The following is a 25,220-nucleotide window of genomic DNA, read 5'->3' as shown; positions in this document are numbered from 1 at the left end:
AATGTTTACTCATCTACAACAAAACCAATTAATAACACCTTAGATGAAGTGTCAAATTTTCTTTGACACCTAATGAACCTATTCAGACACTAAAGTGTCATCTATTTCAGACATGCGAATCTGTACTTTGAGAAAATAAAAATAAAAATGGCACAGCAATATTTTGTACTGTTTTTTTTTCTTTTTTGACACCAAATGAACCTATTTAGACACTAAAGTGTCACCTATTTCAGATATGCAACTCTTAATTTTTTTTTTTTTAAATTTGACATTTCCAGAAACAGGCACAGCAAGATTTGGTACTGTGTTTTTTAATTTTCAATGGCAGAGATAACCAAACCTTAAAATCAGCTGACCAGCTGAAGAGTTGCATGGCTGCTATTGCTGATGTATGAGATGGGCAAAAACCTCCCTAAACGGAGGGAAAATTCCCATGCCGGCTCCACTATATGGCAACCAAGTTTGTCAACTCCAAACATCAGCACACCTAAATTGAATGGCCTAAATGAATAGTGATAGAAACATAACTACATACAACTAAGCCTTAGACATATGAATTTGGAATTTTGATTCGAATGATTCACCACACAAGGAAAGTATAAGTGATTCACCATGGGTAAATATAGGTAGATCACCACACAAGGAAAGTATGAATGATTCACCATGGGTAAATATAGGTTGATCACCACACAAGGAAAGTATGAATGATTCACCATGGGTAAGTATAGGTAGATCACCACACAAGAAAAGTATGAATGATTCACCATGGGTAAATGTAGGTAGATCACCACCCAAGGAAAGTATGAATGATTCACCATGGGTAAATATAGGTAGATCACCACACAAGGAAAGTATGAATGATTCATAATGGGTAAGTATAGGTAGATCACCACACAAGGAAAGTATGAATGATTCAACATGGGTAAGTATAGGTAGATCACCACACAAGGAAAGTATGAATGATTCACCATGGGGAAATGTGCACATATTAATCTTGCAGACAAAGATGCTCTTTCAGGAAAAAGCCTTCATTATCTTGGTGATATTAGATTAAACCTGAAGATCCATCCCAGATACAAGTAGTTATAAATTTAGATTTACAAACACTTCATAAAAGGCATCTCCACCGGTGATGGACTGTAACTTGAATGGAGATCCGACGCTCTCTGTCTGGATAAAGTGATCTGTAGAGGATGAAAGACAGAAAAGAGAAACAATATTAATGATAGTAAAGAAAACCTTTAACTAAGCCATACATGGTGTACAACATACATCTGAAGAAAAAAGATGGGGGGGATGGTTTGGTTAACCAAAAAAGAAAACTGGTTAAAGCAGAGAAATCCCTTAAAGGCAGTGGACACTAATGGGTATTACTCAAAATAATTTTTAGCATAAAACCTGACTTGGTAACGAGTAAAGGGAAAGGTTAATGGAATGAAACATTGTGAGAAACTGCTCCCTCTGAAGTGGCGTTGTTTTCGAGAAAGAAGTACCGCCTTTAAATTGTCTACAAACAAAGCTATAAAGACATCAACAATAAAATTCACATGTGAGATTTTCAGCTTAAAACAGTGTCTACTTGCTGGGAAAACAGCCAAAAAGTTTTTCACATTGAGGTCGAACCCTTCAACGTTTCGAGAAGTGACAGCAAGTACCAACTCTGGCCAAAACATTCGCCATCGGACACCAACCCTTCAAAATCTGAGAGACAATTCATGCATGAATCGTTTCTCAGATTCAAATGCCTTTTGGGTGAAAGATTATTTACATCCTCTGAAGGGAATCTTTTCTCAAAATAGTTGATACTGCAGTGTTTCAATTTCTCTACCATTAACACTATGACAGTGATTTTGGCGTAACATTTGGGCCCAATTTTTTAAAAGCTCAAGCAGAAAAAAAGAAGAACATCAAAATCAAATTCTGAGGTCTCAAAATCAAATTCAAGTATTTTAGTGGAAAATTACTTCTTTCTTGAAAACTACGTTACTTCAGAGGGAGCCGTGTCTCACAATGTTTTATACTATCAACAGCTCTCCATTGATCGTTAACAAGTATGTTTTTATGCCAACAATGATTACCAAAGGTGTCCAGTGCCTTTTAGCCTTTCTGATACAGAGAAATGTATCCTACCTTCAAAGTTGATTGACTTGCCACGGTAGATTGTTGCCAACATCAAATGAGGAACTGTGTAGATAAAAGAATAAATGAAGAAAAAAAGTTTAAACATGTTGTCTAAAATATCAACGGACCATCAATGCAAATCTCAAAACATCAAACCATTTTTAGGAGCTTTGGGTTCAAACATAAAATGCTATATTATTTGTGTTTGAAACAAAATCAAAGTGCACACCAAACCCATTTCAAAAGACAGAAAATACTGTTTTCTGTGAAACTTCTAAGGAACATGAAGATGCTTGTTCTACATCAAGATGCAGTGTATGGACACTTGCATTCTAGAGCAGTGTCTTACCAACTAGACTACCGAGATTGCCCGGTATCTAGAGGCAGTTCGAATCCTATGCTTTGGCAGCAGGTACCACAAGGATTTATAATAGATGTTAATTTTGCATCGGGGATAAAGAATATTGTTTTTTTTTACCCTTTGAAGTCGGTCAAGTTGTCCCAATGCTGGCTTCATCCTTCACAGATTTGCTAAAAACTCCGCTGACATGTTTATTGGTCCGCCTCTATGAACAAAGATCTGTTACTCTGCATCTGGATTACTTGATCTGTAGAAGATGACAAAAAGTAATTTGAATTTTGTTTGACATTTTATTAACAATTTCTATCATCAAAGTTAGGGAACGATTTCATCCAGGAATTTTGCACAGCCAACATTTGATGGACTTAACATGTTAATTACACACTGAAGGTTACATGCATAATATTTTGTCTTTGGAAGTAGGAAAATGTTATCAAGTAAAAGGCCTGGCCATTATGTGCACTATGATATACTTCTTATAGGTCTTGCTAATAACAACTATTTGGTCTCCCCCTCCCCAAAGTACAACAAAAAATGAAAACAAACTAAAGTAGTAAATACGTCATGCCTGATGCTAATAACAAGCAGCAAATGGTGATTTTTGTTTAGCAACTGAGATGTTTTGAGTAGCATTTTGCTGTACTATACAAGGGTCTCATTCCGTACACCCATGAAACTTTCTCTAACCATCAAATTGATCAACTTGAACTGAATGGTGCCAATCTTTGTAAAAAACATCAGCCCAAAAAATCTGTGATCCCCAAAACACTGGAGCTCTTTAACCTTAGTGCATCCTTCACATAACTTCTAAACTTGTCTTCACTTTGAATTTAAAAGTTACTTTATTTTGTCAATTACTCAGCTACATGTTTTGGTGGCGTTTTTTGTTTTCATACGGGGAAATTGGACGTATAAAAACTTAGTTCAACAGCAAGCAATGCATGAATAAATTAGTTTGTGGATTTTTGACTTCACAAAATGACTGACTGTGTGATTAAAGTAAAAGGAAAACCACGCAATTTCAAGGCATACATGTGTGGATCGATATATTGTACTTAAAAAAAAAATTCTCAAACGGTTTCAAATGCTTTTCATAGACTCGCCCGTATTTAACTCGCCCGATCCAAGGCAACGGGTCCCTTTGAATGTTTTGCTTATAGACAGTAGTGGGAATAGTAGTCTGAATCGTACCTGTAATCATGACGTTGATTGAATAGTCAAAGCAGATTGCTGGAGAGCCTTCAATACTTCAACATTGATAGATTGAGACATCTCTGCTCAGTGTGATGGAAAAACACCGTGATTGAAGATCGGACAATCTCTGTCTGGATTACTTCTGGAGAAGAAAAAAAAAGAAATGACAATCAAATTATTAATAATAATAAAATCATAATACATGAGTGCACTCTTAATTGATACAGCCATGAAGAACAATGTTGTAAGACGAAGCACAAAGATTCAAAGATGAATATCAATATTGCCACAGTGATTTGTACTGTGACATAACACTTTGCTTAGACAAAGAACCTTTAAGATTAAATTTAGCGAGGCAAACATTACAATGTATTCAAACTTAGGCCTTAAAGGCAGTGGACACTATTGGTAATTACTCAAAATAATTATGAGCATAAAACCTTTCTTGGTGACGAGTAATGGGGAGAGGTTGATGGTAAAAAACATTGTGAGAAACGGCTCCCTCTGAAGTGCCATAGTTTTCAAAAAAGAAGTAAATTTCCACGAATTTGATTTCGAGACCCCAAGTATAGACTTGAGGTCTCGAAATCAACCATCTAAACGCACACAACTTCAGGTGACAAGGGTGTTTTTTTCTTTCATTATTATCTCGCAAGTTCGATGACCGATTGAGCTCAAATTTTCACAGGTTTGTTATTTTATGCATACAGTGTATGTTGAGATACATGTACACCAACTGTGAAGGCTAGTCTTTGACAATTACCAATAGTGTCTACTGCCTTTAAATAGAACAAATCACCAGGGGTAGGTCCAGCACTTTTGTCAAATTAGGGCCTAAAATCGAAAAAATCACAAGGGGTAAGTCCAGCAGTTAATCAAATTTTGATTCCGTGTTTGACACCCTTGAATTTCCGCAATCACAGTCTGCTCATGGAGTCATGCAGAATCAACAGCTCCCCATTACTTGTTACAACAAAAGGTTTTATGCTAATAATTATTTGGAGTAATTACCAATAGTGTCCACTGCCTTTAAAGTATTGGTTTGCAAAAAAACGAACTTGTTTTAAACACCTGTTGGTTGCATTTTTAAGAAATCATGCAAGAACTCAATATCAACTAACTACATGTAAATGATTGTAATCTGATATCATATTCAACTCAGAAGAAACCAACATCGAGTCTTGGAATATCTTTTGTTTGGAACAGCATAATTCACTTTTTACTGTAAAGTTCATGATAAATGCATCGTTATCTCAAATGTACACTGAGTGTGTTTAAAGTCCATGTACATACACAGTGTTCGGATTATCACAACAGCCCAAACAGTTTCAGAGAACTAGGCTACTGATCATAACTAAGTACATGTAGTTTTAGGGTGTGTGTCAGCCAGCCTTTGATTACAAAGTTACAACATAACTACAAGGTGTCATGATATTGCTACTTGGAACAGCATTCATTTTTTACTGGAGTTCTAAGTCAGGATTTGAAACAAGATTTTCTAAATATGAATGTGGTCTGCAAAAATGTAACTACTTCCCTTTTTCAGTTTAACAATGTAGATGTCATGGTAAATGGACAGTAATAAATGGAGTCATGAGGCTTTTCAAATTGTTGTGAAAAAAGACAGATTGACTAGAGAAGGATTTGAACCTGAAACCACCAGGTTTAAACACAAGGCCCTTCTAGGAAAAAACAGCCTTACTCCAGCGATTATAAAATGTCTTTGGGGAGTAGCAAGGTTTAAATAAGGAAGAAGAAATATATTATTATCAAGCTTTATTTACACATCCATTCAATCAACCACAACAATAATCAATAACCTCTATGCTTTTAAAATCCTACAAACAAACCCATATCAAGTCAGTTCCATTCCTGTGATAAACATTCCAACAGAGCCAGCCAATAAACATGACCTTAGCAACCTTCACATAATAACCTGTCAAATTTGATGAATATTCAACTAACACACAAAACCCTTTACGCAGAATCAAAAAGGAAGTTTACTCCAAGTTATTCATGCAATATTAAATCATTCGACCAACACAATGAGCTGAATATAGATTTGGATTTTTCCGACATTAATGTAAACCACAGTCAGAAATAACTAGTAACAGCCAGGGCATGTCACTCTACAAAAGTCCACCAGAATGTTGATTGAATTTCTACTTGCAAGGTTCAACATGTTGATCTGTGATCTTCACAATTTGTGTTTCTTACCAACTCTGTAACGTTCCTTACAGAACAACAACAAAAACAACCAAAACCAAGCACTGTAATCTACTAATCTACAGTAGGTTAATTTGATGTTGGTATTATTATTTTTTTCTTTCTGATTTACAGGTTAACAGTTCAAACTATTTCAATAGTCATACAACATGGCTGAAAGAGTAACAGTCGAGTCAGTCTTAAAGAAGATCAGCCAGCGAGATATTGAATGTCAACTCTGCATGGACCGCTTCAAGGAGCCCAAGATGCTGGAGTGTTCTCATGCATATTGCCAGAAATGCCTTCAACAACTTGCAGAGACTGACCCAACCAGTCCAAAACTAATATGCCCAGTGTGTCGTGCTGAAACTTCACTCAGTGGAAAAGGAGTTGTTGATCTACAAACTGACTTAAGGTTGACTTCTATGTTAGATGAAATTGAACAGCATGAAACTGAACTACAAAAACAACAAGCAATTCAACCACCCAGTTCTGGGTCTGTTTCTAAATGTAGCAAGCATCCTGGCAAGGATGTTATCATGTACTGTGACTCATGCAAACAGTTGATATGCACAACTTGCATTGCAAAGGACCACAAAATGCATCCTGCCACTGAACTCAATGAGGTTGTTGACAACTGCAAGAAGAAAGCCAATGAAATATTAGCAGCAGTAGCACAACATCACATAACTTTTAAGATTGCTATGGAAGACATAGGTATGTCTCGCAAGACATTAGATTCTATGTTTGCTTCCACCAAAGCACAGATCGCCAAGAAGGCAGATGAGAAGATCGCCGAGGAGGTTGCAAGGATCAGAGAGGAAGAGAACAACCTGGTGGTAGAATTAGCCCAGACATATAAAGACAAAGCCACACAAATAGAAACTGCACTAGCCACAAATAACAATGACATGACAAAAGCAAAGAATAACAAAGTTGCAGTTAATCAACACATGGATGAAGTGAACTTCTTTGAGAATCTACATTTGATAGAAAACCTCTTGCAAGACCTGGAAGACTACACAGAGATACAACCCAAACAAGTGACCAGCGATCTGACTTATATTGACTTTGAAGACGACCAGAAATCACTCGGGAGACTGAGAATAAAAGAAGAACAGAAACTAGAAGGGGCAGCTTCTGCTGCAGCAAGAAAGCTTACACAGCCAGTCAAGAAAAAACTTACACAACAGATATGGACATTGAAAACAGAATTAACAACATACATGAACACAGATCAACAAATACAAGACTTTTGTGCGTTGGATGTTGCTTCCTTCTGCAATGGCGACATTGTTGTCTGTGATATCAAGAGCAGAACCTTGATCAAAATATCAGCAGACAACGATGCACAATCAAAGGTCTTTGCAAAAGAACTGTCGATTAAAGGTCTCACTAATCCAAGCAGAGTGACTGTGAACAAGAATGATGAGCTCATTGTTGTAGATAACACAAAAGTTAAGATCTTCAATAGAACATATAAGTGTCTCCGTGAGCTAAAACTTGGTGGACAGCAACCCATCCAGCCATCATGTATAGCAGTGGATGACAATAATCTCATAGCAGTGGGGTATGAAAGACTGGGAGATCTCTCTCTACACAAACCAGATGGATCCCTCATCACAACACTGCCTGCTCCAAGGATTGGTGGAACCTTGACTATCCACAAACAGCAACTCATCTACACCAACAAGTTTGGCAAGAAGATGGTTTCAGTAGACTACAATGGTGGTATCGTCTTCTCAGTAGATTTCAAACAGTCCAAGTATCCTCGTGGTTTATGTTGCAACAAGGATGGCAGTATCTATGTTGATGTATGGGATTGCGAATCATCAGCAGGTGAGATCCACCATTACAGTCCTGACGGCCAGTACATTGGATGCATCATTAAAGGCTGCACTGATCCAAATGGCATTACAATCACACCAGCTGGTGATCTGGTTGTGGCTACATATGCATCAGTTAAAATATACAGCCAGAAGTAAAGACCGCCATGAACTTGTACTCATTGGTAATAGTTCACCAAATGGCAAAATATTAAGTTAACTTTGGAGAGGACAGGAACTTCTTGCAAGACAGTTAATACATTCATTACAATAACTCTGAGTTAAGAGAACTGGATCAGAAAAGGCCACACCTTTACATACACCCTTATTGCCAATTCCCTTGTGGTTCGTCCTCTTGCTTTGAAGCATTAAGTCTCTTGATGAGAGTCTTATAGCATCGGACAATCCGGACAAACAAAAATGACGAGAACTCTTTCAAGAACTAATAGTATCAATTAAGTACTTGTATCTTAAAGATTGTAACATGATATCATATTTAACTCAGAAACCCACATCAAGTCTTGGCTCATCTTTTATGTCATGTTGCTACTTTGTTTAAAGAGTAATTTTTTAGATCCTTCAGTTGTTTGTAGTATTTTTAATGGTTTCATTTAATATACGTGTAGGTAACAGCTGGTATGGCTTAATTTTCTAATAATTTGTTTTGGGATTTAATTGGGGAATTTAGGCCTATAAGTTCTTGTTTTCTTGTAACGCTTTTCATTTTGCTGTTAAGCGCTTTGAGGAATGCCAATTCATATTGCGCTATATAAATACTGTTTTATTATTATTATTATTATTATTATTATTATTATTATTATTATTATTATTATTATTATTATTATTATTATTATTATTATTATTATTATTATTATTATTATTATTATTATTATTATTATTATTATTATTATTATTATTATTATTATTATTATTATTATTATTATTATTACTTGGAACATTCAATTTGAACTGGAGTTCTAAGTTAAAATTTGAAACAAGATTTTAAAAAATGACTGTGGTCTGCAAATGTTAATATTTTTTTTCAATTTAACAATATGTCATGGTAAACAGACAGTATGTAGTAAGAAAGCTATTCAAATTGTGGTGAAAAAGATTGACTAGAAAAGAGCAGGATTTGCACCTGAAACCACTCAGTTTTATGAACAAGGCCCTTCCATGGAAAAACAGCCTTACTTGAAAAACGATATTTTGAGAATAGCATTGTAGAGGTAAGCCCGGTTCAGACTTCCTGCGAATGCGATACGAATGTTGACGCACAAATTCACAAAAAAAAATTTGCAACAGTTGCGTTGTCCCCAACTCTCTTGCGAATATTGAGCGAAAACAAGAGTTATGACGTCAAATCCACTTCAAAATTTGCGTCGCATTTGCATTTGCAGGAAGTATGAACCGAGCTGTAAAATGATCACTCACATTGGTCCCATTTTCTCTGAGTTGTATTATTTGTGGGAAATGTTACAAAGAAAGTAAAACTCGATGATTCTCAACATGTGAACTTATATTAACTTTATGCATGCTGCAACCAACCCGCTCCTGTGCAGGAATGGTATAGCACTCATTTGAGTTGTCCGGTTTTCAGAGCCTTTGTACGCGCAAATTCAGTTTTCAAGATGCAAACTTTTGTATAAAATCAGAAAAATCTCAACTTTGCTGCAAGCAAACTGTAGATCTTTGTATTTTCTTTAAAAGAATATGTAATCTTTATAATGCATACTTTACTCGTAGCTAGAAGTACCAAGTTGCCTGTTTTGATTGAACAAGTAAACTTTCTTTATTAAGGCTTATAATATTTAGTGACAGTTATGGAACTTTTGGGATGCTAGGTGGCAGTACACTTATTACATACGGTACCAATTGTTTTTGGTAATGTGCACGTATGCTTATCAAAACTACAAAAACAATAGAATGGTCTGGTATGTCTGCTGCCACCAAGCGTTCCAAAGTCTCCCAATACCAAAGTCAGGCCTGGAATTAGAAGGTCACGGAGGTCTTGGCCTTGGTGCCCCTTGCAGAATGGAAATGGCCTTGACCCTTTCAAGAATGAAATCCCAGGCCAGCAAAGTTCAAGAAGTGTGTAGTGCAAGTTTATGTACCACACAGATTCTTGAAGAGCTGTATTTCTCGTTTCATAAGATATTGTAAAATGAATGACGATATATATTTCAGTTGTATAAATGAACGCATTAGAAGAGTCTATCGAATTTTCTGGAACTACAAATTTTTAAATATACTATGTTGCACATATAAATGATTGGTATGGAATAAATACATCAGAGTTTAAAAGTCAAGAATCTCACTCACCTCTCATTGTGAGCTTTCTGTTTCTTGTATGAACCAATTCTCCCTGATCATGTCTTCAGAGCTTTACTTGTAAAGTCCTCAGCATCTGACCTGGGAGTCTGACACTCACTAAGGATCTTGTGTGAAGACAAGATGAGGATCACCTGACATAAAAGAAGATCAGAGTACAGGATAAAAGATCCATCGATTATAAAATGTCTTTGGGGAGTAGCAGGGTTTAAATAAGGAAGAAGAAATATATTATTATCAAGCTTTATTTACACATCCATTCAATCAACCACAACAATAATCAATAACCTCTATGCTTTTAAAATCCTACAAACAAACACATATCAAGTCAGTTCCATTCCTGTGATAAACATTCAAACAGAGCCAGCCAATAAACATGACCTTAGCAACCTTCACATAACAACCTGTCAAATTTGATGAATATTCAACCAACACACAAAACCCTTTACGCAGAATCAAAAAGGTTATTCATGCAATATTAAATCATTCGACCAACACCATAGCTGAATATAGATTTGGGTTTTTCCAACATTCATGTAACCCACAGTCAGAAATATCTAGAAACAACCAGGGCATGTAACTCTACAAAAGTCCACCAGAGTGTTGATTGAATTTCTACTTGCAAGGTTCAACATTTGATTTGATGCTGTGATTTGAACCCATTGCCTCATTTTCTTCTAATTCCAGTAAGTTGATTATTTGTAAGTATACAACAATGTACGGGTTCCAAGGTTGCATCTGTGGTGTTTCACACAGGGCAGTGTAGTCTATTGTTATGTCACTGGTGTAGGCCTACATGTCCACAGAGATTTCAAACGAAATGGGGATTTCCCCAATTTGATGAGTAATTTAAACAACACACAAAACCCTTCTCGTAGAATTTGTTTTACTCTGTTGATTTGGATCTCAAAAAGGCAAGTATTTTTCAAAAATAATTAGTCCGATTTTAACTTCACTCCACCATTAGTAAAATATAGATTTTATTTTCTACATTTGTCACATTCACAGAAAGACTGAAACATCTAAGGGCTCTACTCTAGCGAAGTTCAACAGATTGATGATTTAAATTCTTCCTGCAAGTCAACATTTGATTTGATGCTGTGCTTCAAGAAATCGTCTTAGTTTCCTCCAATTCAAGTAAGTTGATTATTTATAGTACAGATAAAGTTAAAGGAAACCACAGTAGGAATTTTTGAGATATATTTTAAGAAATGTTTACACTTCTCATTAGATGTTTATTTGATGATTTTTGTTGATTTATTATCTTATTCATGCTTCAATATAAGCATGCCATTTCATGATAGTTACTGATGTTGCTTTGGGTTTGGATCACACAGAGTCAGTCTCTTTAACTCTTCATGCATGGGCTATTATCTAATAAATCAGTTAAAGAAACTGACAGTAAAACTCACAAAAGGTTGACCAAATTAATATTTAAAGACACTGGGGTGGATTTCACAAAGGTAGTCCTAACTAAGGACTAGTCCTAGGCACTATTGGTAGGCCTAATTGTCAAAGACCAGTCTTCTTTTTTTTTGTATGCATATTTCAACATATGCATAAAATAACAAACCTATGAAAATTTGTGCTCAATTGGTCATCGAAGTTGCGAGATAACTACCTTTGGAAAAAAAACACCCTTGACACACAAAGCTGTGTGCTTTCAGATAATAATAATACACAGCTTTTATTAGCGCTTCACACAAAAAGCCTCAAAGCGCTTTACAAGAAAAACAACAATAACAAATAAAGATGCTTCATTTCGAGACCTAAAATCAAAATCTGAGGTCTCAAAATCAAATTCGTGGAAAATTACTTCTTTCTCGAAAACTATGTCACTTCAGAGGGAGCCGTTTCTCACAAAGTTTTATACTATCAACCTCTCCCCATTATTTGCAAGTACTTGGACTTGTTACCAAGTAAGTTTTTATGCTAATAATTATTTTTAGTAATTACCAATAGTGTCCACTGCCTTTAAGGTTATGTTTAATGTTGGTATGTTCACTTTTGTATAACAACTACAGGCTCACAGCTCAAGCTTTTCAAGAATCCTACAAGATGTCTTCAAAATTGACAGAGACAGTAACGGCAGAGTCCATCTTAAACAAGATCACAAACGGACATCTTGTTTGCCAAATCTGCAAAGACGACTTCAAGGAGCCTAGAATGCTGGAATGTTCTCATTCATTTTGTCTGAAATGCCTTCAGCAACTTGCACAAAATCAGTGTCCAAACAATCAAATGACATGTCCAATGTGTCGTGGTCAAACTTCATTGCCCAGAAAAGGGGTTTCTGATCTGCGCACAGACTTCAAGTTGATTTCATTGTTGGATGAAATAAAACAGCACAAGACTGAGTTAAAAAGTCAACAAAAAAATCAGCCAGTGAGTCAGGAGTCTCTTTTTAAATGTCCTGAACACACTGATAAGGAGCTCATATTGTTTTGTTACTCATGTGACAAATTCATATGCATAACTTGCCTCCGCCACAATCACAGGATGCACATAATCGCTGAGCCAAAAGAGATCCTAGACAATCTCAATCAAAAATCTGATAAAATCTGTGCAGTTATAAAGACACAACAAGATAACTTTGACACTGCCAATCAAAAGATAGCTAGGTCTCAACAGAGTTTAGATGATAAGTTTGCCAGTGAAATAGAACAGATCTCAAAGAAGGCTGATGAAGAAGTTCTTAGGATTAGAGAGAAGGAGAGAAAACTGAAGACAGAATCAAAACAAAAATATAGAGACATCACCAAGGGAATGGTCCTTGCAAAAGCCACGAATACGTATGCATTGACCACATCACAAAAGAACAAAGATGAATTCACAAGACTCTTGAAGGGAGAAAGCAGCTGTAGAAATCTTATCCACTTAGGAAAACTTTTGCAAGACCTCAAAAACTACACAGAGAAGAAACCATCTAACCCATGACCTATGGTTAATTTACTTGGACTTTCAATTCAATTTTGGTTTTATTCGCGTTCCTCCTTTTAATATCTCTCTCCGAAAGCTTCTTTACCAAGGAAAAAATTGCCTTGGTGCCCCCGCTGCCCTCTCCAAAATGCAGTACCATGCCTCTGGTTGGATGTGCTGTTTGTGTTTTTGAAAACTATGTACTTCTTAGAAATTTAAGTCATAACTTGGGTTGTTTTAGCTGCTTTTGTATTTTTTTTTCTTGTGCAGGGTCTATTTTATTGTATGGGCGAGAACCGATGATAGGAATACACCGCTTAAAGGCAGTGGACACTATTGGTAATTACTCAAATAATTATTATCATAAAACCTTACTTGATTATGAGTAATGAGGAGAGGTTGATAGTATAAAACATTGTGAAAGAAGCAATTTTCCACGAATTTGATTTCGAGACCTCAAGTTTAGAATTTGAGGTCTCGAAATCAAGCATCTGAAAGCACACAACTTCGGTGACAATGGTGTTTTTTTCCTTTCATTATTATCTCGCAACTTTGATGACTGATTGAGCTCAAATTTTCACAGGTTTGTTATTTTATGCATATGTTTAGATACACCAACTGTGAAGACTAATCTTTGACAATAACCAATAGTGTCCACTTAGAAAAAAAAGAATTTAATAACACAAATTCCATTCAATTCTTTATGACTGGTGTGAAAACTGATTGCTTTCTTGCTTCTGTGCAGGAAAACACAATAATGAAAAACAGGGCCTTTATCGTGAGGGCAGAAGCCCTCCCCATTAAAAAAATGTTGTTCCTTCTTTGCCACAGGGAAGTTTTAGGCGTTCCAACACCTCCAAATCCATTCATGGTCGACAACACAGCCATACCGGTGGTCCCACCCATAAGACAAGGGGTCATGTCAACTGCACCACCTCACTAATCTCATCTATCTCATATCTTGCAATGTTTGTGGTGTTCACTAGGGTGCGTTCAATTAGCTTCCCCGGTTCGACCCTGGTCTGCCCCCGGTATGTTCAAATAGCTTTGACCTCATTCCATTCAAAGTGTCCTGCTTGTGGAACGTTTCACTTGGGGCTGGCCCGAGGTGCATGACGTCACCACGAGAGGGTGAGTGATCGTTTGATTAGCTCTTCGCAGGGTCGACCCAGGGAAGCTAATCGAACGCACCCATGTGTGAAACATGAACCACATTCATGAGGCATTTCTACGCCCACTGATCCACAGTCAACACCCAATAGCTTGATACAACTGTAGGACACCACTTCAATCTTCCTAATCATTCTATTTCTGACAAGATTTTACAGGGCATTGAGTCACTCAGTAACCAACGAGAGACTGTTTGTCTGAGTAGGGAGAAACTGTAGATAAGGCGCCTCCAGAACATTCAACCGCATGGTCTGAACTTCCAGGAAGGAAATGAGAAATACCTTTTTGTCTTTGCCTTCTCCTTTTCCTAACATATATCCTTAACTTTGTCCTTTGTTTCCAAACTCTTGTGGGAAAAAAACGTCCCCTCCCACCCTCTCCTCATTCATTGTTTACTCTTTGATTTTGCTGCATGCTTTCTCATCTGCCTCTCTCTCTCTCTCTTTCTATTTAAGGCACTGGATACTTTGGGTAATTATTCAATATAATTGTTAGCAAAAAAATTACTTGGTAACGAGAAATGGAGAGCTGTTGATAGTATAAAACCATGTGAGAAACGGCTCCCTCTGAAGTAATGAAACTTTGAGAAAAAGGTAACTTCTCTCGCCTAATAATTGACATCTGAAAGCACACAAAATAATCTGCAAGAAATGTGTTTTTTCTGTCATCGATCTCTTGCAACTTTGATGACCAATTGAGTAAAAATTTTCAAATATTTGTTATTTTATGCTTGTTTGGAATGGATAGATTAGGGGATTTAATTTGTATTAATTTTTATAGAACTGCTGACATGTTACTCCATGCAGAGAATGCATTATTGTGAAAAGCATAAAAAACATAATTATACATTTAGAACTACATGTAAGGAAATTTTGTGGACCAGAAACTTTGAGTGGACCAGAAACTTTGAAACCTATGCTTCATGCACTTGTTTTCATCTGTTTTCTTGTGCAGGATGTCAGCTATTTGGAGGTCTGGTTTGGCACTGTTTAGTTACTTTGTTTGTAATTTAATTTCTGTTTTCATATGTAATTGCATACATATGTATTTTGCTGTGTTTCAACCACTTTCACCTGCTTATTGTCACAAAATCTATTTTAAACATTGTTTATGGTCGATTTCTACCCCCTAAACTGTACTATGTTTTGATATGGAGCTGGCTGTATAAATGCACGTTTTCAACTGTTTTCTCGTGCAGGATATTGGAGGTCTGGTTCGGCCATAGAGTTATACATAAGAACTAGAGGGCGCACTGGCCTATATACGCGCTCCGGCATGCGCGCAGGCAGCCATTTTCTAAGTTGACAAAACAGCCATCTCACAGCGTGTGTTTGTGTTGTAAGTTGAACTTACAGCATTGCGTGAGCATTCAATAAAAAAAAATCAAACGTGTATTTCATATTCAACGCGCGTGCAGAATGACGCGCTTGTTATCTTGCGGTCCCGTGGCGTTTGTGCACGAGGCAACACTCGTGCGCCCTCTAGTTCTTATTTAACTCTCTGGGGGTTTGGCACTGTTTATTTACTTTTTTGTGGTTCAAGTTATTGTAAACATTAAATTTATGTTTTCCTCTGTAATTACATGATTGCTAACCACTTTCACACTTCTGCTTATTAACACTTGTTATAAAAACTATGTACTTTTTAAGATATTTATTGTCAATTTCTAGCCCTAAATTTTACTATTGTTTTGATATGGAGCTGGCTAACTAATTTGTTTACATGCCCTCAATCTTTATACATGTATTAGTACTTATGTAAATTGTAATTTTCCATTTTTGTTGTTATACATGTACCTCTGTTGTATGTATTATCTTTTACACAGGGAAGATAAATTTCATGTTTTTTATTGTGACAATAAATATTTTTAATCTTTAATCTTTTAATCTTTAACTGAATAGAATTGAATTGAATAATATTAAAATGGAATAAAAGTGTCAAGATTGCAAAGTCAAGAACCTCACTCACCTCTCATTGTGAGCTTTCTGTTTCTTGTAAGAGCCAACTCTCCCTGATAGTGTCTTCAGAGCTTCACTTGTAAAGTCCTCAGCATCCGACCTGGGAGTCTAGGATTAACTTAGGAACTTGTGAGTCGCTGGTTACCATGGTTTTGAGCTTTATACTCCAAGAAGCTGTGTGGACATAATGAGGAACTCCTAAAATAGCAAGATAATAATAAAAAAAAAGGGCTAAAGTTTAAACAAATGTTACCGTATTTTGAGCATTGTCCAAGGCATGATAAACCTGTATCTTTTAAGAGTCTACTGTGCTAACTTCATTTAGGGCGAAAAACTTTGTACAACACCAGGTCTGATCACGGAGGCAACAAAGGCAATTGCCTCCATGCCCCTTGGTCATCGCCTCGGTGCCCTTGAAATGCCAGTAGAAATGTCTAGTTTCCTCATAGGATGCCCTTTACCAAGGAGAAAGTGCCTTGGTGCCCTTGCCCTTTCAAAAACAAAGCATACAGGCCTGAATGCAACACTAACCAATTGACATTGAATACTCCGACAGCTGTCATACATCATGTACATGTACATGACGTGGAGATCTAAAAATAGAACTGGGGATTCCCCTTACCAGTAATATTACTGCAGTGTGATTGTTGTGCTATTATGGTAGTGCTACAGATTGTTGATTGAATTAACTCGTTGTCACTGTTCGGGCAGCAGTTACTTTGATACACTTCAGACATCTTTTCTGGTAGAATTTACTGAAGCAACTATTACTTTGTAGGTACGTATAATAATGTGATTTGAGGTATGATTATTCTGGTTTGACATGGCATCAAGTATTTGAGCCCCGAGTCGGTCTATGAAATTGTTTTATAATGTATGTAGATCTAGTGGGTATTGTTTGAAGCTTTGCATGGTGTGGATAAACATGGAGAAACTTTAAATAAATAGTAAACTTGCGTTAAGTTTCCATAATCAGAACCTGAAAAGATTGGTTTATTTTCAGGGAACAATCTACGGAATCAGGGAGAGTCGGCAACTCTGCATTTTGTGGGAGTGTTGGCTCTGAAAAGAGCTGGCGGGGTCTCACCGTTTCGAACAGTATACTCTATTCTCTGCTCCGAGCAGAGTATACTGTTCGAAACATTGAGTTACCTGAAGACGAGCAATGTATATTGTTCAAAATGTCGAAACCACAGCTGCTCTTTTTCAGAGCCAACACTCCCACAAAAGAGATTTACTCATGGTTGTACTTGCAAGTTTACTATTATACATATTGATTGGCAATGAGGTAACTAGTGTATGTCTATTCCCCCGAGGAAGTTTGAGTGACTAGAAGAGGGAAATAGGCCCCTCTGCTGGTCATTCACATGCCCGAGGGTGAATACACATACACTAGTTACCGAATTATGCCAGTCAATATGTGTTTTAAAACACACCTCAGTCTTAAATGTGAAATAAGAACAGAAATCTGGAAAATAAAGAAAGTTATGTAGTTGCTGTTCACGGTTCAAGTTAAGAGAGGGCGCTGTAACCGGGCACTATTTTAAAAGACAAGTGCCCGCTCGGGTACTAGTTCCCGCAAAACATGTGCGCGCGATCACCAGACTATATTAGTTCATCCCACGTGACTGTGTTTCAGCCAACCAGAATACAGAACAAGCAAGAGGTGTGTTATAATTATTTATAGTGTCTTCCTTTATATCTAGTGGTTTATAAACATCAAGTGACAATCAATGTTGGTATATTCTCTTTCTATCACAGTTACAGGTTAACAGCTTTTCAAGAATCCTACAAGATGGCTTCAACGAGTAAGCAACTCCTGCAAAAGATCAGTAAGGGACATCTTGAATGCCAAATCTGCATGGATCGTATCAGGCAGCCCAAAATGTTGGAGTGTTCTCATTCATTTTGTCTGGAATGCCTCCGACAACTTGCACAGAAACTGAGGATAACATGTCCAGTGTGTCGTGGTCAAACTTCACTGACCGGAAAAGGGGTGTCTGGTCTGCGCACAGACTTCAAGATGGCATCTTTGTTAGATGAAATAAAACAGCACGAGACTGAGCTACAAAGTCAACAAAAACTTCAAACTGGTCAGGGGTACATTTCTAAATGTACTGACCATACCGATAAGGATTTCATACTGTTTTGTGACACATGCGACAAATTAATATGCATAACTTGCATTGGAGAAGTCCACAGAATGCACAAACTTGCCGAACTGAGCTTGATTTTAAAGAGACTCAAGCAGAAAGCTACTGAAATATTTGCAGTGGTAGAGCAACATGAAATTAATTTTAACATTGCCACACAAAACATAGTTGAGTCTCAGAAGAATTTAGACTCTATGTTTGCTGACACCAAAGCAAAGATCTCTAAGAAGGCTGACGAGGAGATTGCCAAGGAGACTGCAAGGATCAGAAAAGAGGAGCAGAAACTGATGGATAAATTAGATAAGATTCACGAAGACAGAGCCGAGTACATGGAAAATGCAAAGGCAGCAAACAACAAAGAAATGACCACAGCACAAAACACAAAAGATGAAGTTACCCTACTCATGGATGGAGGAAGCAGCTGTGAAAATCTGCTTCTCATCAAAAAACTTTTACAAGACATAATGAAATACACAGAGATGCAACCAGCTAAATTGCCCCATGGGTTGAGTTACATGGACTTTCAATTCAATTCAATTCAATTCAATTCTTTTTAAATCAAATTGCAGGCCTGATACTTCACGTAGGCAACAGAGGGGATTGCCTCAGTACCCCCTGGTTAATTTTGCCTTGGTGCCCTTAAAATGCTCCAGTAGAAATTACAATTTTCTCATTAGGGTGCCCTTTACCAAGGAGAAAATGCCTTGGTGCCCTTGCCCTTTCAAAAACGAAGCATAATGTACAGGCCTGAAATTGCTTTTCTTTTGGTGTGCAGGAAAACACAAACTTGAAAGGCAAGTTATGACAAACTGGTTGAAATCTGCACCAGGAAAGTTTTGTTTCCGTCCTGCTGCCATTTTCACAAAACTCTGTAAGTCCAAAACTTTATGCAACTGTGGAAGTCCAAAACATTATGTAACTGTGTAAGTCCACAAAAGCGCAATAATTACTGCTTAAAATTTTAAAATCACCTGCTAGCTCTCTAAGTTAAATATGGACAAAATGAGTGAGATTCAAGACAAAATACAGGTGTCGTATTATAATATAAATTCATTTTTAAAATTTGAAAGCTCACTGACTTATTATAAAGTTAATATCAATGCTGTAAAAGTAAAGAAAGAAACATTGAAGATCCCGAAATCAGAAAATTGCTAAAACAATGTAAGATTGAAGAAATACAAAAACAGGGCAATCTCTCATTGAACTTAATTGTCTGCTGTAAGCTACATCCTGTATTTAAAACCAAAGTATTTGTGATTCAAACCTAATACACAGGCGTAATTTCCCGTCCGAAAGACAAAGCAATAGTAAAGTATCTTGCTCAGACTGGAACTCGAACCCATACTCTGCTGATCAGAAACACCAGAGATTGAGTCCGGTGCTCTTACATGCTTAATAGTGGGCTAGATATATGGTTGTGAATGACATTATAAATTGAATCCTGAATAAAGGAAGTGTACATTAAAAAAAGGAGAAATGTTGTCAGTTAAATGTGAGAGCTTATTATAAAATACTTACTATTAGAGGAAATAAATACATGTATTTTATTCAAGTACATGTGGCTTGTGCATCATAAAAAAATCAGAAAATCATATCCTCCAAGACCTGCAAGATAACTTTAATTGCAGCACTTAATAAGTTTCGCTCTCTATAAAGATGCAACATACTTGTTGCTGTTTCTAAAATGTGAAAACAATGATGATTTATATACAGAAATGAATGGTCTCTAAAAGGTTAAACAGTCTTTTCAAATCCAAGGATTATGTCAAATGATTTGTTTCCTGCATCAAACTATAACTGCCTTTAACAGCCGCAGGATGTAAAGGTTATAGGTTCAATGTCGTTGAGTAACTGTCTGCATCTATGGTGTTTCACACAGTGAAGTGAACTATTGATACCAACACATCACTGCTGTAGGCTTAAATGTAAACACACACAGAGATTCTTAACAGGAAAGGGGATTTCTACATAAGCAGATCAAATGTAAGGGGCAGTGTGTGTGCGACATGTATGGACTGAAAGACTTGTTTTCAACCGGGCAATGGTACTTCTTCCGTAACAGTTCAAGTAAATTGCAGTAGGGTCAAACAGCAAAGGTATGTTTCAGAGATAACTAGTTTAGGAACATTTACTTTCGTTTCAAAACAGGACATAACACATTGAATAATTACCCTTTTATAGAATTGTAGCATAGTTGCTACTGCAAAGTCACCATTTGCTTACTAAATACTAGCATTCTGTGTGCACAAAGTCTGTTTTGTCTAAATGTTTTGCCATGCAGAAGTGCTGAATGAAATGTTCCCTTCATTATTTTGACAAGTACTCAACCAAACAGTGCCCCATACATTGCTGATGCTGATCGATGCCAGAAACTAATATCAATTAACAGTTTGACTGAATATCTGATCAACCAAAATCCTCCAAGGTTTCCATAATAACAGACATGAAATGTCATCATGACCCAATGCACCAGATACATGTTTTGATTAGACACAATTGACTGAAACAGAGTAGGGGGTTGATTTCACAAAGAACTTAAAGGGCTAACTTAGGACTAGTGTTAGGAGATATTACAAACCTACATGTAAGGCTAGTCCTACATAAGTTAGGACATGCATGGACGAGTAACTTGTCCCCTAGCTCTAAGGTACAACACATTTTTTGATATATAGATTACAGACATTTTCTTTATGAATTACAATTGAGTCAACTGGAATTAACAAGTTACTTAGGCATAGATGACTTAATTCCACTTCACTTGAATGAGTTCAACTAAATCATGTCCAGTTGAGTCAGCTAAAATTAATGAACTCTATTTGAGTCAGCAACATGTATTATAGATAGTTGATTGAAGTCCATTTGAGTCAAGTTAAACTTATCAACTGTATTTGGGTCAGCTCTATTTGAGTCAGCTATGACGTACATGTACAAATGTATGTAGATTGACTCAATAAGCAGCATATAAACTGGTTTAATCATCTTTTCAAACCTAAAGGTATGAGCCTTAACAAAAGTCCAAGCAGAATATTTCTTAAATAATACGTTTTCGCTGAGTTGAAGAGACGCAGGTTTTTGATGGCAATTTGTCATTTATAAAGCCTGGTTTATACTTTCTGCAACTGCGAAAACAAATTTTGACGTCAAAGGACTGTTTACGCAGATAATGTTTTGCAGGAGTTGAACACAAGTCAACTGACGCAAATTATTCGTTGCGATTTTGTGATGTCAACAATCGTATAGCATTCGCAGTCGCAGTCCCAGAAAGTTTGAACCAGACTATAGTCTGGCGGCTTAAAGACACTGGACACTGTTGGTATTGTCAAAGACCATGCAGTCTTCTCACTTGCTGTATCTCAACATGTATGCATATAATAACAAACCTGTGAAAATTTGAGCTCAATCCGTCATCGAAGTTGCAAGATAATAATGACAGAAAAAACACCCTTTCAGATGCTTGGGTTAGAGACCTCAAATTCTTGAAATCAAATTCGATGAAAATTACTTCTTTCTCGAAAACTACTTCACTTCAGACGGACCCCTTTCTCACAATGTTTTATTATGTATACCATCAACCTCTCCCCAGTACTCGTTACCAAGTAAGGTTTTGTGCTAATAATTATTTTGAGTAATTACCAATAGTGTCCACTGCCTTTAAGTCCCACAATGGAAAAATCAGTGACTATGTGGACACTTGACAAGCAGCGCAAACAAATTTTTATGTACGTTATGCAATTTATGTTGTTATCATACCCCATTGAATTTACAGGTAACCACGTCAAGATGGCTTCAAGAGTAACAGATCAACCACTCCTGCAAAAGATCAGCCACAGACATCTTGAGTGTCAAATCTGCATGGACCGCTTCAAGGAGCCCAAAATGCTGGAGTGTTCTCATTCATATTGCCTGAAATGTCTTCAACAACTTGCAGAGACTAACCCAACTAGTACAAAACTAACTTGTCCAGCATGCCGTAGTGAATCTTTACTGACTAGAAAAGGAGTTTTTGAGTTACGAACCGATTTCAAGTTGATTTCTTTGTTGGATGATATAAGAGAGCATGAGACTGAGCTACAGAGTCAACGAGAAATTCAACCACCTGGTAAGGGGTCTGTTTTTAAATGTAGCAAGCATACTGGCAAGGATGTTATCATGTACTGTGACTCATGCAAACAGTTGATATGTACAACTTGCATTGCAAAGGACCACAAAATGCATCCTGCCACTGAACTGAAAGAGGTTGTTGACAACTGCAAGAAGAAAGCCAATGAAATATTAGCAGCAGTAGCACAACATCACATAACTTTTAAGATTGCTATGGAAGACATAGGTATGTCATGGAAGCTGTTAGACACTATGTTTAGGGCCACCAAAGCAAAGATCTCCAAGAAGGCAGATGAGAAGATCGCCGAGGAGGTTGCAAGGATCAGAGAGGAAGAGAACAACCTGGTGGTAGAATTAGCCCAGACATATAAAGACAAAGCCACACAAATAGAAACTGTACTAGCCACAAATAACAATGAAATGACAAAAGCACAGAATAAGCAAGTTGTAATTAATCACCACATGGTCGAAGTAAACTTCTTTGAGAATCTACACCTGATAGAGAAACTCTTGCAAGACCTAAAAGACTACACAGAGATACAGCCCAAACAAGTGACCAGCGATCTGACTAATATTGACTTTGAAAATGATCAAAAATCTTTTGGGAGACTGAAAATAAAAGAAGAACAGAAACTAGGAGCAGCTTCTGCTTCAGAAACAGCATGCAAACCCAAGACAAAACTGACATGGACACTGAAAACAGAAAGAACCAGATATAAGAACAGAGATAAACAAATACAAAACTTCTGTCCATTAGATGTCGCTTCCTTCTGCAATGGCGACATTGTTGTATGCGATTCAATAAGCAGCGCCTTGATACAAATATCAGCAGACAGCAATGCCCAATCGAAGGTCTTTGTAAGCGACCCGTCAATTAAAGGTATCTTTAAACCAAGGGGAGTGACTGTGAACAAAAATGATGAGCTCATTGTTGTAGATCATGCAGGAGTTAAGATTTTCAATAGGAAATATACGTGTCTCCATCAGTTCACACTTGGTGGACAGCCAATCATCCGTCCATCATGTATAGCAGTGGATGACAATAATCTCATAGCAGTGGGTATTGGCGACCATGGAAAGATTTCTCTACACAAACCAGATGGAACCCTCATCACAACACTGCCTGCTGCAGGGATTGGTCGGTACTTGACTGTCCACAAACAGCAACTCATCTACACCAACAGGTTTTGCAAGAAGATGGTTTCAGTAGACTACAATGGTGGAATCGTCTTCTCAGTAGATTTCAAACAGTCCAAGTATCCTCGTGGTTTATGTTGCAACAAGGATGGCAGCATCTATGTTGCTGTATGGGATTACGAATTATCCACAGGTGAGATCCACCATTACAGTCCTGACGGCCAGTACATTGGATGCATCATTAAAGGCTGCACTGATCCAAATGGTATTACAATCACACCAGCTGGTGATCTAATTGTGGCTACATATGAATCAGTTCAAATCTACTGCCATGGGTAAAGACAGACATGAAACTTTGACTTAATGGTTCACAAAGCGAAAACAATTTAAGTTAATTTTGGAGATGACAGCGTACATGTACTTCTTGCAAGACAGTTAATAATCCAATCCCATGACAACTGGATCAGAAAAGCCAACACCTTTAAGTACACCCTTAGCTACTAGTGCAATTTGTGTCAAAGTCACAACTATTGATTACTTGGTCGAGTCGACACGACTTGGTTGATCGTGCCGCCACGACCACTACAAAAACAGTAGCAGCTACTGCTTGGTAAGCCAATTGTGTCACTCACGAATATTCATGACAACATAATTTACTTAAGAAACACAATTAGACATCAGTGACACAGCGTGGTTGTTACTTTATTGCGCCTGCGGCAAACAATGCTTTTAAGGAATTAAACATTATTTGCGACTATTGTTGGCGTTTGGACTACTTGAGCGTAACTAGACGATCACCCAGAGCCCCAGGCTTACATGCAATATCCACCCAACAATTTGGCGCTCAAGGTATTTCAATAAAGAATAATTTAGAAGATTTTTGTGGCATGCATAAATGATGTAATGGAATAAAAGTGTTGAGTTTAAAAGTCAAATATAACACTCACCTGTTACTGTCAGCTTTCTGTTTCTTGTGTATGTCTCAAAACTCTCTTTGAAGTGACTTCAGAGTTTCACTGAGTCCTCAGCATCAACCGTGGAAGTCCAAGACTGACTAGGATCTTGTGGGTCGTGGGTTAGCATGGTGAAGAGCTTCACACTCCGCGAAGCCGTGTGGACAAGATGAGAGACTCCTAAAATAAGAAGAGGATAAATAAGAAGAGGATAAATAAAAGCGGGTTAAAAAAGGGCTTTATACTGTGCACATGGTTAAACTGAGTATGGTAAACCCTCCAACCCCGTTTTTATTGAGCAATGTCAATTATCAGTGGATCTTATAGGACTCAGCTGAAAACTCCGTTTCCCCTCATCGTCTCTCAACCCCCCCCCCCCCCCCCCCACTAAAAAAAAACCCAAGAAAAACAAAAACCATCCACTGAACTGGTCAGACAGATTTTAACTGGTTTTGGGGGTGTTTTAATTAGAATTTGGCCAGCGGACTACTAATAATGGAGAACATTGTACAGCTTGGATGTTATTCATAAACACCCCAGACAGTTACTTCATTCCCTTATTGAAAACTCGTTTAGACGTATCGATTTTTTGATTTAATATCAATTGTTGAACAGGTTAATGGAACATTTTTTCAAGGGATTTTTCAAAGTCTGTAATCTAATAACTGCAGGCCCTGGAATTACACTGGGCCACTGAGGCCAAGGCCCTTGTTGCCCCTGGTTTCAGTGGCCTTGCTGCCCCTTCAAAAAAGTTTGTTCCAATGCTAGTGCCCTTTGCAAATTGAAAATGG

At 37.2% G+C, this 25,220-nt stretch overlaps 2 protein-coding genes and 1 long non-coding RNA gene across 7 annotated transcripts; 2 read left to right on the top strand and 1 right to left on the bottom strand.

The window, feature by feature from the left end:
• Positions 1-983: 983 nt before the first annotated feature.
• Positions 984-10,124, bottom strand: LOC117304663. The gene is made up of 5 exons (XR_004520614.1): positions 10,030-10,124; positions 3,674-3,818; positions 2,600-2,729; positions 2,131-2,184; positions 984-1,184 (listed from the first exon to the last, which is right to left on the bottom strand). It is a non-coding gene; the product is annotated as an uncharacterized LOC117304663 (long non-coding RNA).
• On the top strand, positions 5,782-24,429 carry LOC117304661 (tripartite motif-containing 13-like). Of its 5 annotated transcripts, none has more exons than XM_033789223.1 (3): positions 5,782-5,849; positions 6,017-6,598; positions 22,566-24,429. In XM_033789223.1, exons 2-3 carry the CDS (start codon positions 6,052-6,054, stop codon positions 23,813-23,815), a joined length of 1,797 nt encoding a protein of 598 aa, XP_033645114.1. In that variant the 5' UTR covers positions 5,782-5,849; positions 6,017-6,051; the 3' UTR covers positions 23,816-24,429. The 5 variants fall into 5 exon arrangements, 3 of the variants coding, with proteins under 3 accessions (XP_033645114.1, XP_033645111.1, XP_033645113.1); XR_004520613.1 differs by lacking the exons at positions 6,017-6,598; positions 22,566-24,429 and adding exons at positions 10,665-10,724; positions 11,047-11,170 and having other exon boundaries at positions 5,804-5,849; XM_033789220.1 differs by lacking the exon at positions 22,566-24,429 and having other exon boundaries at positions 6,017-8,472.
• On the top strand, positions 16,734-19,705 carry LOC117304662 (tripartite motif-containing protein 3-like). Its single transcript, XM_033789224.1, has 2 exons — positions 16,734-16,863; positions 17,847-19,705. The coding sequence occupies exon 2, from the start codon at positions 17,881-17,883 to the stop codon at positions 18,793-18,795; it is 915 nt and encodes a 304-aa protein (XP_033645115.1). The 5' UTR covers positions 16,734-16,863; positions 17,847-17,880; the 3' UTR covers positions 18,796-19,705.
• Positions 24,430-25,220: the final 791 nt, after the last annotated feature.

This window comes from Asterias rubens, chromosome 21, assembly GCF_902459465.1.
Source record: "Asterias rubens chromosome 21, eAstRub1.3, whole genome shotgun sequence".
NCBI classification, from domain to species: domain Eukaryota; kingdom Metazoa; phylum Echinodermata; class Asteroidea; order Forcipulatida; family Asteriidae; genus Asterias; species Asterias rubens.
The sequence above is the reverse complement of the archived record's forward strand: the minus strand, read 5'-3'. Positions and strand labels throughout refer to the sequence as shown.